Source organism: Sturnus vulgaris, chromosome 13, assembly GCF_052056855.1.
Source record: "Sturnus vulgaris isolate bStuVul1 chromosome 13, bStuVul1.hap1, whole genome shotgun sequence".
Lineage (NCBI taxonomy): Eukaryota > Metazoa > Chordata > Aves > Passeriformes > Sturnidae > Sturnus > Sturnus vulgaris.
The window spans coordinates 2260001-2274100 of NC_142255.1; the positions used below are offsets into that span (position 1 = coordinate 2260001).

At 41.5% G+C, this 14100-nt stretch overlaps 1 protein-coding gene across 1 annotated transcript in view; it reads left to right on the forward strand.

Moving 5' to 3' along the window:
* ARID3B (AT-rich interaction domain 3B) overlaps nucleotides 1-14100 on the forward strand; it is a 29034-nt gene that overhangs the window by 1455 nt on the left and 13479 nt on the right. The window contains exons 2-4 of the mRNA XM_088172314.1: nucleotides 718-1294; nucleotides 10363-10428; nucleotides 11478-11550. Of these exons, the coding sequence (XP_088028440.1) occupies nucleotides 761-1294; nucleotides 10363-10428; nucleotides 11478-11550 (673 nt within the window). The 5' untranslated portion in view covers nucleotides 718-760. The remainder of the gene's footprint in view (nucleotides 1-717; nucleotides 1295-10362; nucleotides 10429-11477; nucleotides 11551-14100) is intronic.

Below are 14100 nucleotides of genomic sequence, written 5' to 3' on the forward strand. Positions count from 1 at the left end.
GGCTGGGGAAAATCCAAAGGAGGGCACAGACGGGCTTTGGATACGCTGGGAATTCCAAAATCCCGAGGCTGGAGTTGCTCCGTGCTTTGCTGTGCTGCCATCCCAAAAACAACGCCGAAATTTATTGATTTTTTTTTAAATTTATTTATTTATTTATCTTTTTTTTTGAAGATGTGGCAGGGATTTCGCCACGGAATGAGAGCACAGAAGAATTTAGGGCTGTTTATTTATTTATTTTTTCAAAGATCTGGTAGGGATTTACCCACGGAATTTAGAAGAATTTAGGGCTAGCCCCGCATGACGAATCCCTGCCTGGCACGGTTGTATATATATATTATTTTTTTTTTTAATATAAATATGGTCATGCTCATCCTGGCCGTCTCCTTTTAAGGCAGTATTCCAGGAGCACCAAATCCCAAACCTGCCCTTCCAGCAGCAGTAATTTGGGAAGCGTGGAAGGCTTGTTGCCTGCACAAAGGCATCGGGGATGGTGTCGAAAATACAATTAACCAGTCTGCAAACTGAATGGTAGCCGGAGCCCGAGGCTGTTAAACGCGGAGCTGATTGTTTCACGGTCTCCTGCACAGGAAAGAGCGCTGCCTTTGCGCTCTGTCCATCCCCTTCCTGGGGAGGGGGTTAAAAAAAAAAAAAAAAAAGAAAAAAAAAAAGATGAAAGCGCTGCGTGCTCTGTGTCAGCCCCGTTTGTGTCCCCGGCAGATCCTGCGCGGCTCCCGGCGCTGCCAGCCATGCACACGGCGGGATGAAGCTGCAGGCGGTGGTGGAGCAGCTGCAGAAGCAGCAGCAGCAGCAGCAGCAGCAGCAGCAGCAGCAGCAGCAGGCAGCGGTGTCCATGGATTGCCGGGAGCGCCGCCGGGAGCCGCAGGTGCCCTTCCCGACACCGCCTTTCCCTGCCCAGCCCCGGGCCGGCCCCGCCGGCATGTCACCCGCTGTCCCCACGGCCACCAGAGCCCCCTCTGCTGCCAACCGCTTGGAGCAGAGCGCCAGGAACTCCGAGGACGAGGAGGAGGAGGACGAAGAGGACGAGGATGAAGAGGAGGATGAAGAAGACGGCGCCGAGTTGGAAGTGCCCGGCCGGGAGAGCTGCTCTGCCCTCAAATATTTCCGTGCTCCCAAAAGCACCCATCCCAACCAAAGAGTGGCATCCTGTGCCCCCAGCCCCGGGACAGCCCTGGGGCAGCAGCAGGGCAAGGAGGAGCAGGGCAAGGACTCTGCCAAGCACCCCGGAGCCACGGCAGGACGAGCCGGCTGGCGCCTGGAGGAGCAGCTCAAACAGGTCAGTGCCAGCGTCCCCTGCTCCCAAAAAAATACTCCATTCCCATTTCTCCACCCTCAGAGTGCTCCAGGAGGCAGCAGGGCTGCCCTGGTGTGATGTCCTGTGTGAAAAAGGTCTGTGAGAGCTTGGATTTGCAGCTTGGGGTAGAGGAGAGAGGTTCCACAAGAATCTGGATTTTCAGCATTGGATAGAGGAGAGAGAGGTTCCACAGAAACTTGGATTTCTAGCATGGAATAGAGGACAGAGGTTCCATGAGAGCTTGGATTTGCAATATGGGATAGAGGACAGAGAAAGAGGTTCCACAAAAACTTGGATTTGCAGCGTGGGGTAGAGGAGAGAGGTTCCATAAGAACCTGGATTTGCAATATTGGATGGAGAGAGAAAGAAGTTCCACAAGAACCTGGATTTCCAATATGGGATAGAGGAGAGAGAAAGATTCCACAAGAACCAGGATTTTCAGCATGGGGTAGAGGACAGAGGTTCCATGAGAACCTGGATTTGCAATATGGGATAGAGGAGAGAGAAAGAGATTCCACAAGAACCTGGATTTCCAGCTTGGGATAAAGGAGGGAGGTTCTACAAGAATCTGGATTTTCAGCAAGGAGAGAGAAGTTCCACAAAAACTTGGATTTCCAGCATGGGATAGAGGTTCCACAAGAACCTGGATTTGAAGCTTGGGATAGAGGCTCTGTGAGAGCCTTTGTGGGGTGGGATTTTGGAGAAGAAAATCCCCAAAACCTGGTGGTTTTGTGCTTATTTTAGTTGCAGGCACCTCCCTGCTAACACCTCACTGGAGTTACTGCTTGTCAGAGCCCTGGGATCCTGGAATTGGGAATCTGGGAGATGTGCACTGATGCTGGGAGTCAGAGTCACTTTATATTCCATGTGAGGAAAGGGAAAGGAAAAAGGAAAGGGGAAGGGAAAAGGAAAAGGGGAAAGGGGAAAGGAAAAAGGAAAGGGGAAGGGAAAAGGAAAAGGGGAAAGGGGAAAGGAAAAGGAGAGGAAAGGGGAAAGGAAAAGGGGAAAGGAAAAAGGAAAGGGGAAGGGAAAAGGAAAAGGGGAAAGGAAAAGGAGAGGAAAGGGAAAAGGAAAAAGAGAGGAAAGGAAAAAGGAAAAGGGGAAAGGAAAAAGGAAAGGAAAAGGGAAAGGAGAAGAAAGGAAAAGGAAGGAGCCAGCTCACTGCTGCCTCGTGGGAGGTTAATTCCACATTTCACTGAAGAATTGCTGCTCCTTGCAGCCAGGGGATGGTGGAATTCCTGCCTTTGTTGTGAGTGGGAATTTCTGGGGGATTTGTGTCCCTGCAGAGCAGGTGGGTGTTCCCAGCTCCTCGGGGGGGCTGTAAAACCCCCGGGGGAAGCACTTGCTGCTGGTTTTTGTCTGAGAGGGAGCTCCTGCAGGGAAATGAGGTGGGTTTGGCACTCAGGGGCCATTGCCTGGTGAAAACTTCCTCTTTCAGGGCTCTGGCTGGGGAAAAAGAGGCAGGGCTCAGGTCTTAGGGGAGGTCTGTCTTTAAAAAGCCAAATAAGCTCGGCTTAGTCCAGTTTTTAGGCTGGTTTTGTTCCTTGCCCAGCTGGTGCTTCCCATTCCTGTTGGGAGAGCCCTGCAGATCTCACTGGTCATTCTGGCCAGGCCAGTGGCCATGAAACCAGCCAGGCCTGGGCTTGTTTTGTGTGGAAGAAGGGGGGAAAAAAAAAAGAAAAAAAGTGGAATAAAACATCATTCCACATCGGCACGAGGTGCTTTGGGCCATTGCTGCTCTTTGGGAAGTCACGGCTCAGTCACGTTCGTTAATGCAGGAGCCCCAAAGTGCCCAAAACTTCAGCAGCAAAAACTCAAATAAAACCAATTTTGGTGCTGGCAAGGGCAGGGATGGGAGGAATCCGTGGACACCACGTTCAGGGCTGGGTTATTATGGGATAGCAGGGCTGTGCTGGGGGGCAGCTCTGGAAAACAGTGGGAAAATGTGACAGGAAAAGGGAAAGTCCCCCCCTGTTGTCCCAAAGTTTTGTTCAGAGCTGGGAAATAAAACCAGAGGGGTCTGGCATGGCAGGAAAGGGAGAGGATTGTGTGGGAATTAAGTGGGCTGGCCACTTAATTCCTTGGAATCTTGAATTTCAATTTGGAGGGATGAGCTCTTCCCTTTGCCCTCTGGAAAATTCAGGATAAAACAGACTCTGCAGTTTGTTTCTGGAATTATTCCTGGATTATTCTTTTATTTTTGTAGCTTCTTTTACCAATCCTGGCAGCATTCCTGGGATGCAGAATGCTCTTGGAAATGGGGGGGGGGGGGGGGGAAATCTCTTCATTCCTTCCCTCAAGGCTTGGGGAAAAAACATGGAATTGTGAGGCTGAGATTGGCCAGAAATCTGGGAGCCAGCAGGAAAACAAAGCCAGGAAATAATTGTAGGACAAGGCTGTGAGCAAAATGAGCTGGGTTTTGGAATGACAGGGAATTTTGGCAGCACAGTGGAGTGGAGGTTGCTCCTCTAACCCCGTGGAATGCCCTGAAATCCATCCCAGCTCCTGGAAAAAGAGAAAAATGAGGATTTCATTCCAGGAATGGGTTGGGAAAGCTGAGCAAGGAAAAACAGGAGCACAACTTGAAATTTTTCCTCCTCCTGCCCCACCAAAGCTGCTGCAACACCAACATTTTGATCAGGAATGTGAGGATAAATCCCAAATTTCCAGCTTTTTTTTTTTTCCCATGGGGCAAAGCTCAATTTGGGAGTGGTTTGTGCCCTGGGATTTTTTGGGGATAACTCAGGGCAGCTTCCCAGAAATCACCAGCTGAAAAAGCCTGACCTAAACCTTGCCAGAGGTCACGCTGTTTATTAAGATAAGTCAGCTTAAAATAATTAGTGAGGGTTTGCTGCAGGCCCTGGGAGTGAGTGGCTGGGATTCCATGAGCTCAGGTATGTGCCTGGAGTGCAGGAATTGCTCAGGAGAGACCCCTTGGGCCAAAAAAAAAAACCAAAAAAAAAATGAACATTTCACGTTTCACACTGGAGTTTTACCCAGGGTTGGATTTTTCAAGTCCTTTTATTTTATTTATTTAATTTTTTTTTTTTTTTTGCCTTTTCTGCCGTGGTGGGAGGAGATTCCTCACTCTCAGCTGAGAGTTGTGACAGCTTTGAATTCTCCTTTTTTTTTTTAATTTTTATTTTATTTTTTGGCTTCTCCTGAAATCCCTGGCTTAGGTTCAGAGGATTTCCCTCAGGATTCCCATAGGTGAGTTTTGTGCTGGATCTGGAGGATTTCTTCAGGTGCCACCGAATAAATGACATTTTTAGGAATATATAGGAATATAATAGGCTCAGTGCCAGGCTGGAGGAGCTGGGATAAATCTGGGATAAATCTGGGATAAATAATTCTGATAAGTCTCTTCTCACCCCAAATCAATGTTGGCACTCAGGGAATTTTGGGAGCAGAGGTTTTTTTTTTCCTCAAGGATGATGAGGAAGTGAAACCAACTTAATTCAAAAAAAAAAAATAAAAAATAAAATTCCTGTGGATTCCCTGATAATCCTGGAATTGCTGCCTCCTCCCCCCCTGGCCTTGTCATGGAGTCAAGGCACGGGGCAGAGCTTCAGCCTCAGCACAGGCTGGGGATTGCAGATAAAACATCCATAAAACCTCCAAAAAACCTCAATAAAAGCTCGACAAAACCTCTAAAAACCCTGGATAAAACATCTAAAAAAACCTCTAAAAAACCTGGATAAAAGCTCTAAAAAACCTCGATAAAATCTCGATAAAACCTCAGTCAAAGCCTGATCAAAGCTCAATAAAAGCTCGAAAAAACCTCTAAAAAACCTGGATAAAACCTCTGAAAAACCTCGATAAAAGCTCAAAAAAACCCGCTAAAAATCCTCAAAAAAAGCTCTAAAAAAAACCTAAAAAACCTCAATAACAGCTCTAAAAAAACTCGATAAAAGCTCCAAAAAAACCTCAATAAAAGCTCTAAAAAAACCCTAAAAAACCTCAATAAAAGCTCTAAAAAACCCTGGATAAAAGCTCAATAAAAGCTCGATACAACCTCTAAAATACCTGGATAAAAGCTCTAGAAAACCTGGATAAAATCTGGATAAAAGCTCTAAAAAACCTCGATAAAACCTCGATAAAAGCTCTAAAAAACTTCTAAAAAACCTGGATAAAATCTCTAAAAAACCTGGATAAAATCTCTAAAAATCCTCGATAAAACCTCTAAAAAACCTCGATAAAAGCTCTAAAAAACCGCTAAAAAAACCTCAAAAAAAGCTCTAAAAAAACCACCCTAAAAAACCTCAATAACAGCTCTAAAAAAACTCGATAAAAGCTCTAAAAAAAAAACTCAATAAAAGCTCTAAAAAAACCCTAAAAAAACTCAATAAAAGCTCTAAAAAACCCTGGATAAAAGCTCAATAGAAGCTCGATAAAACCTCTAAAAAACCTGGATAAAAGCTCTAAAAAACCTCGCTCAAAGCTCGAAAAAACTTCTAAAAAACCTGGATAAAATCTCTAAAAATCCTCGATAAAACCTCTAAAAAACCTCAATAAAAGCTCTAAAAAACCGCTAAAAAAAAACTCAAAAAAAGCTCTAAAAAAAAATCCTAAAAAACCTCAATAAAAGCTCTAAAAAAACCCTAAAAAACCTCAATAAAAGCTCTAAAAACCCTGGATAAAACCTCTAAAAACTCTGGATAAAAGCTCAATAAAAGCTCGATGAAACCTCTAAAAAACCTGGATAAAACCTGGATAAAAGCTCTAAAAACCCTGGCTAAAATCTCGATAAAACCTCAGTCAAAGCCTGATCAAAGCTCAACCAAAGCTCAATAAAAGCTCGAAAAAACCTCTAAAAAACCTGGATAAAATCTCTAAAAAACCTCGATAAAAGCTCTAAAAAAACCGCTAAAAAAACCTCAAAAAAAGCTCTTAAAAAACCCTAAAAAACCTCAATAACAGCTCTAAAAATACTCGATAAAAGCTCTAAAAAAACCCTAAAAAACCTCAATAAAAGCTCTAAAAAAACCGTAAAAAAACTCAATAAAAGCTCTAAAAAACCCTGGATAAAAGCTCAATAAAAGCTCGATAAAACCTCTAAAAAACCTGGATAAAAGCTCTAGAAAACCTGGATAAAATCTGGATAAAAGCTCTAAAAAACCTCGATAAAACCTCGATAAAAGCTCGAAAAAACTTCTAAAAAACCTGGATAAAATCTCTAAAAAACCTGGATAAAATCTCTAAAAAACCTGGATAAAAGCTCTAAAAAACCTGGATAAAAGCTCTAAAAAAACGCTAAAAAAAAACCTCAAAAAAAGCTCTAAAAAAACCCCCAAAAAACCTCAATAAAAGCTCTAAAAAAACTCTAAAAAAACTCAATAAAAGCTCTAAAAACCCTGGATAAAAGCTCGATAACACCTCTAAAAAACCTGGATAAAAGCTCTAAAAAACCTGGATGAAACCTGGATAAAAGCTCTAAAAACCCTGGCTAAAATCTCGATAAAACCTCAGTCAAAGCCTGATCAAAGCTCAACCAAAGCTCAATAAAAGCTCGAAAAAACCTCTAAAAAACCTGGATAAAATCTCTAAAAAACCTCGATAAAAGCTCTAAAAAACCTGGATAAAACGTCTAAAAAACCTCTAAAATAACCCTAAAAAACCTCAATAACAGCTCTAAAAAAAACTCGATAAAAGCTCTAAAAAATCCTTAATAAAAGCTCTAAAAAAACCGCTAAAAAAACCTCAAAAAAAGCTCTAAAAAAACCCTAAAAAAACTCAATAAAAGCTCTAAAAAACCCTGGATAAAAGCTCAATAAAAGCTCGATAAAACCTCTAAAATACCTGGATAAAAGCTCTAGAAAACCTGGATAAAATCTGGATAAAAGCTCTAAAAAACCTCGATAAAACCTTGATCAAAGCTCGAAAAAACTTCTAAAAAACCTGGATAAAATCTCTAAAAATCCTCGATAAAACCTCTAAAAAACCTGGATAAAATCTCTAAAAATCCTCGATAAAAGCTCTAAAAAACCTGGATAAAAGCTCTAAAAAAAACCTCAAAAAAAGCTCTAAAAAAAACCCTAAAATACCTCAATAACAGCTCTAAAAAAACTCGATAAAAGCTCCAAAAAAACCTCAATAAAAGCTCTTAAAAAACCCTAAAAAACCTCAATAAAAGCTCTAAAAACCCTGGATAAAAGCTCAATAAAAGCTCGATAAAACCTCTGAAGTGTCCCAGTGGCCCAGGCGGGGCTGTGGTGGCCCCTGAGGTGTCCCAGTGGCCCTGAGGTGTCCCAGTGGCCCCTGAGGTGACCCAGTGGCCCAGGTGGGGCTGTGGTGGCCCAGAGGGGGTTGTGGTGGCCCTGAGGTGACCCAGTGGCCCTGAGGTGACCCAGTGGCCCCTGAGGTGTCCCGGTGGCCCCTGAGGTGACCCAGTGGCCCCTGAGGTGTCCCGGTGGCCCCTGAGGTGACCCAGTGGCCCCTGAGGTGGCCCCTGAGGTGTCCCGGTGGCCCTGAGGTGACCCAGTGGCCCCTGAGGTGGCCCCTGAGGTGTCCCGGTGGCCACTGAGGTGTCCGGTGGCCCAGAGGTGTCCTGGTGGCCCTGAGGTGACCCAGTGGCCCCTGAGGTGACCCGGTGGCCCAGGCAGGGCTGTGGTGGCCCTGAGGTGTCCCAGTGGCCCTGAGGTGTCCCGGTGTCCCTGGGCATTCCCGGGGCATTCCCGGGGCATTCCCGGGGCATTCCCGGGGCATTCCGGGGCTCTGTGCCTGTCGGGGCTGTGGGTGACAGCCCAGAGCTCGTGCTGAGGGGACAATCCCGTGGCATCTCAGCTGGGGCCTCTGCTGGGGAGAAATCCACTTCTTCCATGGATAAATCCAGTTTTTCATGGATAAATCCAGTTTTTCATGGATAAATCCAGTTTTTCATGGATAAATCCAGTTTTTCATGGATAAATCCAGTTTTTCCATGCCTAAATCCACTTTTTCCATGGATAAATCCAGTTTTTCCATGGATAAATCCACTTTTTCCATGCCTAAATCCAGTTTTCCATGCCCAAATCCACTTTTTCCATGGATAAATCCACTTTTTCCATGGATAAATCCAGTTTCTCTATGCCTAAATCCAGCTCTTTTCCATGCAAAAATTTAGTTTTCCGTGCATAAATTTAGCATTCCATGGATAAATCCAGCTCTTTTCCATGCCTAAATCCAGTTTTTCTGTGGATAAATCCAGTTTTCCATGCATAAATCCAGTTTTCCATGCCTAAATCCACTTTTTCCATGCATAAATCCAGTTTTTCATGGATAAATCCAGTTTTCCATGCATAAATCCAGTTTTCCATTGATAAATCCAGTTTTCCATCCCTAAATCCAATTTTTCCATGCCTAAATCCACTTTTTCCATGCATAAATCCAGTTTTCTATTGATAAATCCAGCTGCTTTCCATGCCTAAAATCAGCTCTTTTCCATGGATAAATCCAGTTTTTCTATGCCTAAATCCAGCTGTTTTCCATGCAAATATTTATTTTTCCATGCATAAATCCAGTTTTTCCATGGGTAAATCCAGTTTTTCTGTGGATAAATCCAGTTTTTCCATTGATAAATCCAATTTTTCCATGGATAAATCCAGTTTTCCATGGATAAATCCAGTTTTTCATGGATAAATCCAGCTGTTTTCCATGCAAAAATTTAATTTTCCATGGATAAATCCAGCTGGGACCTTTTCTCTCCATGTGCAGGGTGGATTTGGCTTTTCCTTCCTTTTTTCAGCACACACTGGATTGAGATTTCCAGAGTTTATATTTATATTTATATTTATATTTATATTTATATTTATATTATATTTATATTTATATTTATATTTTATTTATATTTATAGTTTATATATATTTAATTTATATTTTATTTATATTTATATTTATATTTATATTTATATTTATATTTGTATTTATATTTATATTTATATTTTATTTCTTTTTATATTTTATTCATATTTATATTTTATTTACATTTTATTTACATTTTATTTATATTTTTTATTTATATTTATATTTATATTTATATTTATATTTATATTTATATTTATATTTATATTTATATTTATATTTATATTTATATTTATTTCAGGATTATTCTGACCTTCCACACATCTGGATTAGGTGGAATTGGACCTAACCAGATTAATCCTTTTAATTCTTTTAATGAGCCTTAATCCACATTTTTCCATGGAAAAATTCCACATCCTGCCAGGAGCTGGGGGAACAATCCTGAGGGATTTTTTTCTGGTTTTTCAAGGTTTTCCAGGGAAGGTGTTCCCCAAAAAAATTCACCTAAAAATTTTTTTTTTAAATCACCTAAAAATTAAAATAATCACTTAAAAAATTCAAGTGTTCCAAAAAAAAAAAAAAATCAAATAAATTAAAAAAAAAATCAAATAAAAATTCAAGTGTTCCAAAAAAAAAAAAAAAAATTCACTTAAAAATTCAAGTGTTCTATAAAAATTCACCTAAAAATTCAGGTGTTCCAAAAATAATTCACTTAAAAATTCAGGTGTTCCAGAAATAATTCACTTAAAAATTAATGTGTTCAAAAAAAAAAAAATTCACCTAAAAACTCAAGTGTTCCAAATAAAATTCTCCTAAAAATTCTGGTGTTCCAAAAAAATTCAAATAAAAATTAAAAAAAAAAAAAAATTTAAATAAAAATTCAAGTGTTCCAAAAAAATTCCCCCAAAAACTCCCCTAAAAATTCAAATAAAAATTCCGGTGTTCCCAAAAAAATTGCCCCAAAAATTCTCCTAAAAATCCCAATAAAAATTCCAGATATTCCAGAAAATTCCCAATAAAAATTCAGGTGTTCCAGAAAAATCCCAATAAAATTTCAGGTGTTCAAAAAAAAAATTCAAATAAAAATTCCGCTGTTCCCAAAAAAAAAAAAAAAAAAAAAAAAAAAAATCAAATAAAAATTCCGCTGTTCCCCAAAAAATTCCCCTAAAAAATCCCAATAAAAATTCCAGATATTCCAGAAAATTCCCAATAAATTTCAGCTTTTCCCCCTGTGGATTTTTTTTTTTTTTTTTTTTTTTTTTCCCCTCCAGAACGGGACCTGGAGCGATGACGTCGACGGGAGCCGGGGCAGGGAAATCTCGCGAGATTTTGCCAAGGTTGGTGTGGATTCTTTGGGAAAGGGAATTTTTGGGATTTGGAGGTGGGGAGAATTTGGGGAATTTTCCTGCCCTGATCCATGGAAGGGAATTTTTGGGGGAATTTGTGCCTTGGATTGGGGTGCAGAGGTGAGAATTAACAATCGGATTTTGGGATATTGAAATAGATAAAACTGCCCTGTTCCCAAAAAAAAACCCAAATCCAGCTCTGCTGAACTTCCTTATTCCCAAAAATCCCAAATCCAGCTCTGCTGAACTTCCTTATTCCCAAAAACCCCAAATCCAGCTCTGCTGTTCTGCCCTATTCCCAAAAAACCAAAAAAAACCCCAAAAAAACCCAAATCCAGCTCTGCTGAATTCCTTATTCCCAAAAATCCCAAATCCAGCTCTCCTGTTCTACCCTGTTCCCAAAAAAAACAAAAAACCCCAAATCCAGCTCTCCTGTTCTGCCCTATTCCCAAAAAAACAAAAAACCCCAAATCCAGCTCTGCTGAACTTCCTTATTCCCAAAAATCCCAAATCCAGCTCTGCTGTTCTCCCCTATTCCCAAAAAAACCCAAAAAACAAAAAAAACCCCAAATCCAGCTCTGCTGAACTTCCTTATTCCCAAAAATCCCAAATCCACCTCTCCTGTTCTGCCCTATTCCCAAAAAACCCAAAAACCCCAAATCCAGCTCTGCTGAATTCCTTATTCCCAAAAATCCCAAATCCAGCTCTGCTGTTCTGCCCTATTCCCAAAAAACCAAAAAAAACTAAAAAACCCAAAAAACCCCAAATCCAGCTCTCCTGAACTTCCTTATTCCCAAAAATCCCAAATCCACCTCTCCTGTTCTGCCCTATTCCCAAAAAACCCAAAAATCCCAAATCCAGCTCTGCTGTTCTTCCCTATTCCCAAAAAACCAAAAAACACCCAAAAACCCCAAATCCAGCTCTCAGGATCTGTTCCCCTTTTCCTTTCACCCTAAAAAAATCAGGAAACTTTTTAAAATTTTCTTTTTCTTTGGGAATTTTTCCCTTATTTTGATTTTTTTTTTTTTTTCCTGCCCCAGCTCTATGAACTGGACAGTGATCCCGAAAGGAAAGAATTCCTGGATGATCTTTTTATCTTCATGCAGAAAAGGGGTGAGTGGCAATTCCTTGGGATTTGGGAAATCCTAAAATTCTTTGGGAATTAGGAAATCTTAAAATTCCTTGGGATTGGAAATGGGGAAATTCTAAATTTCCTTGGAAAAGGAAAATCTGAATTTCCTTGGAAATGGAAAAATCCTAAATTCCCTTGGAATTGGGAAAAAAATCTGAATTTCCTTGGGAATGGGAAATCCTAAAATTCCTTGGGAATTGGAAATTGGGAAATTCTGAATTTCCTTGGAAATGGAAAATTCTGAAATTCCTTGGAAATTGGGAAATCCTGAAATTCCTTGGAAATGGGAAAATCCTGAATTTCCTTGGAAATTGGGAAATTCTGAAATTCCTTGGAAATTGGGAAAAATCTGAATTTCCTTGGGAAATGGGAAATCCTAAAATTCTTTGGGATTTGGAAATTGGGAAATTCTGAATTTCCTTGGAAATGGGAAAATCCTGAATTTCCTTGGAAATGGGGAAATCCTGAATTTCCTGAAACAAAAAGAATTCTGAATTTCCTGAAACAAAAGGAATTCTGAATTTCCTGAAGCTCCAAGAACAAATCCAAACCTTGCAGATTTAAAACGTGGAGCTTTTCCATTAGGAAATGAGGAGAGCAGTGCCCTGGAAATAAAATAAAATAAAATAAAATAAAATTAAATTAAATTAAATTAAATTAAATTAAATTTCTTCACTTCCTCCTTCAGTGCTGATTTTTCCTGAAAAATCCCAGGATTTTTTTTTCCTGGATATTCCCATTTATCCAAAGTGCAGACTGTGGATAGGTTAAAATGTTTTTTTTGAAATGTGCTGTGGGATATAAAATTTGGAAAATTTGCCCAGTTTGGAACCCCTCCAGGATTTCCCATGTGGATTTTCCCTCTCCAGCAGTTCTGAGTTGTTCAATTCACTTTTTTTTTTTTTTCCCCTGGAATTTTTTGGGTTTTTTTTAGGGCAGAATCAGCTGTGGGCACTGGCAGGGAGGGATTGGCTGCAGTGCAAAAAAAAATAAAGAAAAAGGAAAAAAAAAAAGAAAAGGAAAAAAAAAGAAAATCTGCTCCTTGCTGCAGCACCCCCTTCCTCTTCCCTGTTAATTATTGCTAATTAATTATTGCTAATTAACACTCCCAGGGCTCTTCAGGTTGATGGGAAAACTGGGAAAACTGGGCTGTGCCATCCTGCAGAGGGAATATTTTCACCTGGAGTGGTTTTTTCAGTTGCTGTGTGCCTGTTTTTTGTTTTTTTTCCCCCAATTTCTGCTCTTTCCGGGGTTTGGGGTGGCAGGGAATTGTGGAAATCTCACTGTGGGGTTTTTTTGGGAGCTGCTCAGCCTGTCCTGGGATAACCATGAGGATTTAGGGTGTCACTTTGTGCTGACAAACATCCCAATCCCAATGTGAGGAGCTGCCTTGGTCCCAAAAAAAATCCCAAATCCAGCTCCTCTCCTGAGAGCAAAGTGTTTGTGACATCCCAGGGAGGCTGGGATGGGTCTCTGTGGGGTTTGAATCCTGGGATTTGCTGGGCAGAGGGACAGGGGGGACAGCAGGACACGTGTCCCTGGTGTCCCCTCCCCTCCTGCAGGGCTCTGGTGGCACCTGGGAATGGCCAGGGAATGGTGGCCGGGCCCCTGCCCGAGGAACTGGGTGGTTCTTCAGCTCCTGTCACCCCAAACATTTCATGATCCTTCATCCCAAACCCCAAACATTCCATGGTCCTTCACCCCAAACATTCCATGATCCTTCATCCCAAACCATTCCATGCTTTTTCAGCTCCTTCCACCCCAAACCATTCCATGATCCTTCACCTCAAACATTCCATGATCCTCAGGTCCTGTCCATCCCAAACCTCTCCTGGTCCTCACCCCAAACATTCCATGTTCCTTCACCCCAAACCATTCCCTGATCCTTCAGCTCCTTCACCCCAAACCTCTCCTGATCCTTCACTCCAAACCATTCCCTGATCCTTCATCCCAAACCATTCCATGCTCCTTCATCTCCTGTCCACCCCCAAACCATTCCCTGGTGTGTTTGGAAGTTCCTGCAGCACGAGGAGCTGCTTTGTGGGCAGTTTTTGGATGCAATGATTTGCTGCTGTAAAATGAATTTTCCCTCTGTTTAGCTGGGAATTCCCACCCCCCACGGAATCCCTGTGTCTCCCTTCAAAGAAGCACCAAGTTCTGTTCTTGTTGAGATTTGGCTCAGTATTATTTTAAACCCCTGTGGGCTTTCCCAGTTTCCTGGGGAAAACCTGTTCCTTTTGGCTGCCTGATACAACATCCCTTCTGAACATATTTGGAGTGGGAAGAGCAGCTTTTTATTTACCTGCTCCAGGTTGTGCCTTTAAAAAAAAATGTCATTTTCAGTGCCTTTTTTTCACTCCAGAGCACGTTTTCAGTGCAATTCCAGCCTTGCCGTGCTGAGCAAACACTGGCGATTGTCACCTCCTTTGTTCCTTGCTGTAAAATGGACACTTGTGTGAGGAAATTGGATAGGGAAGGTGGGAGGTGGTTGGGGAAGCAGGGCTGGCTGTGATTAAGTGCTCTTTGTGCAG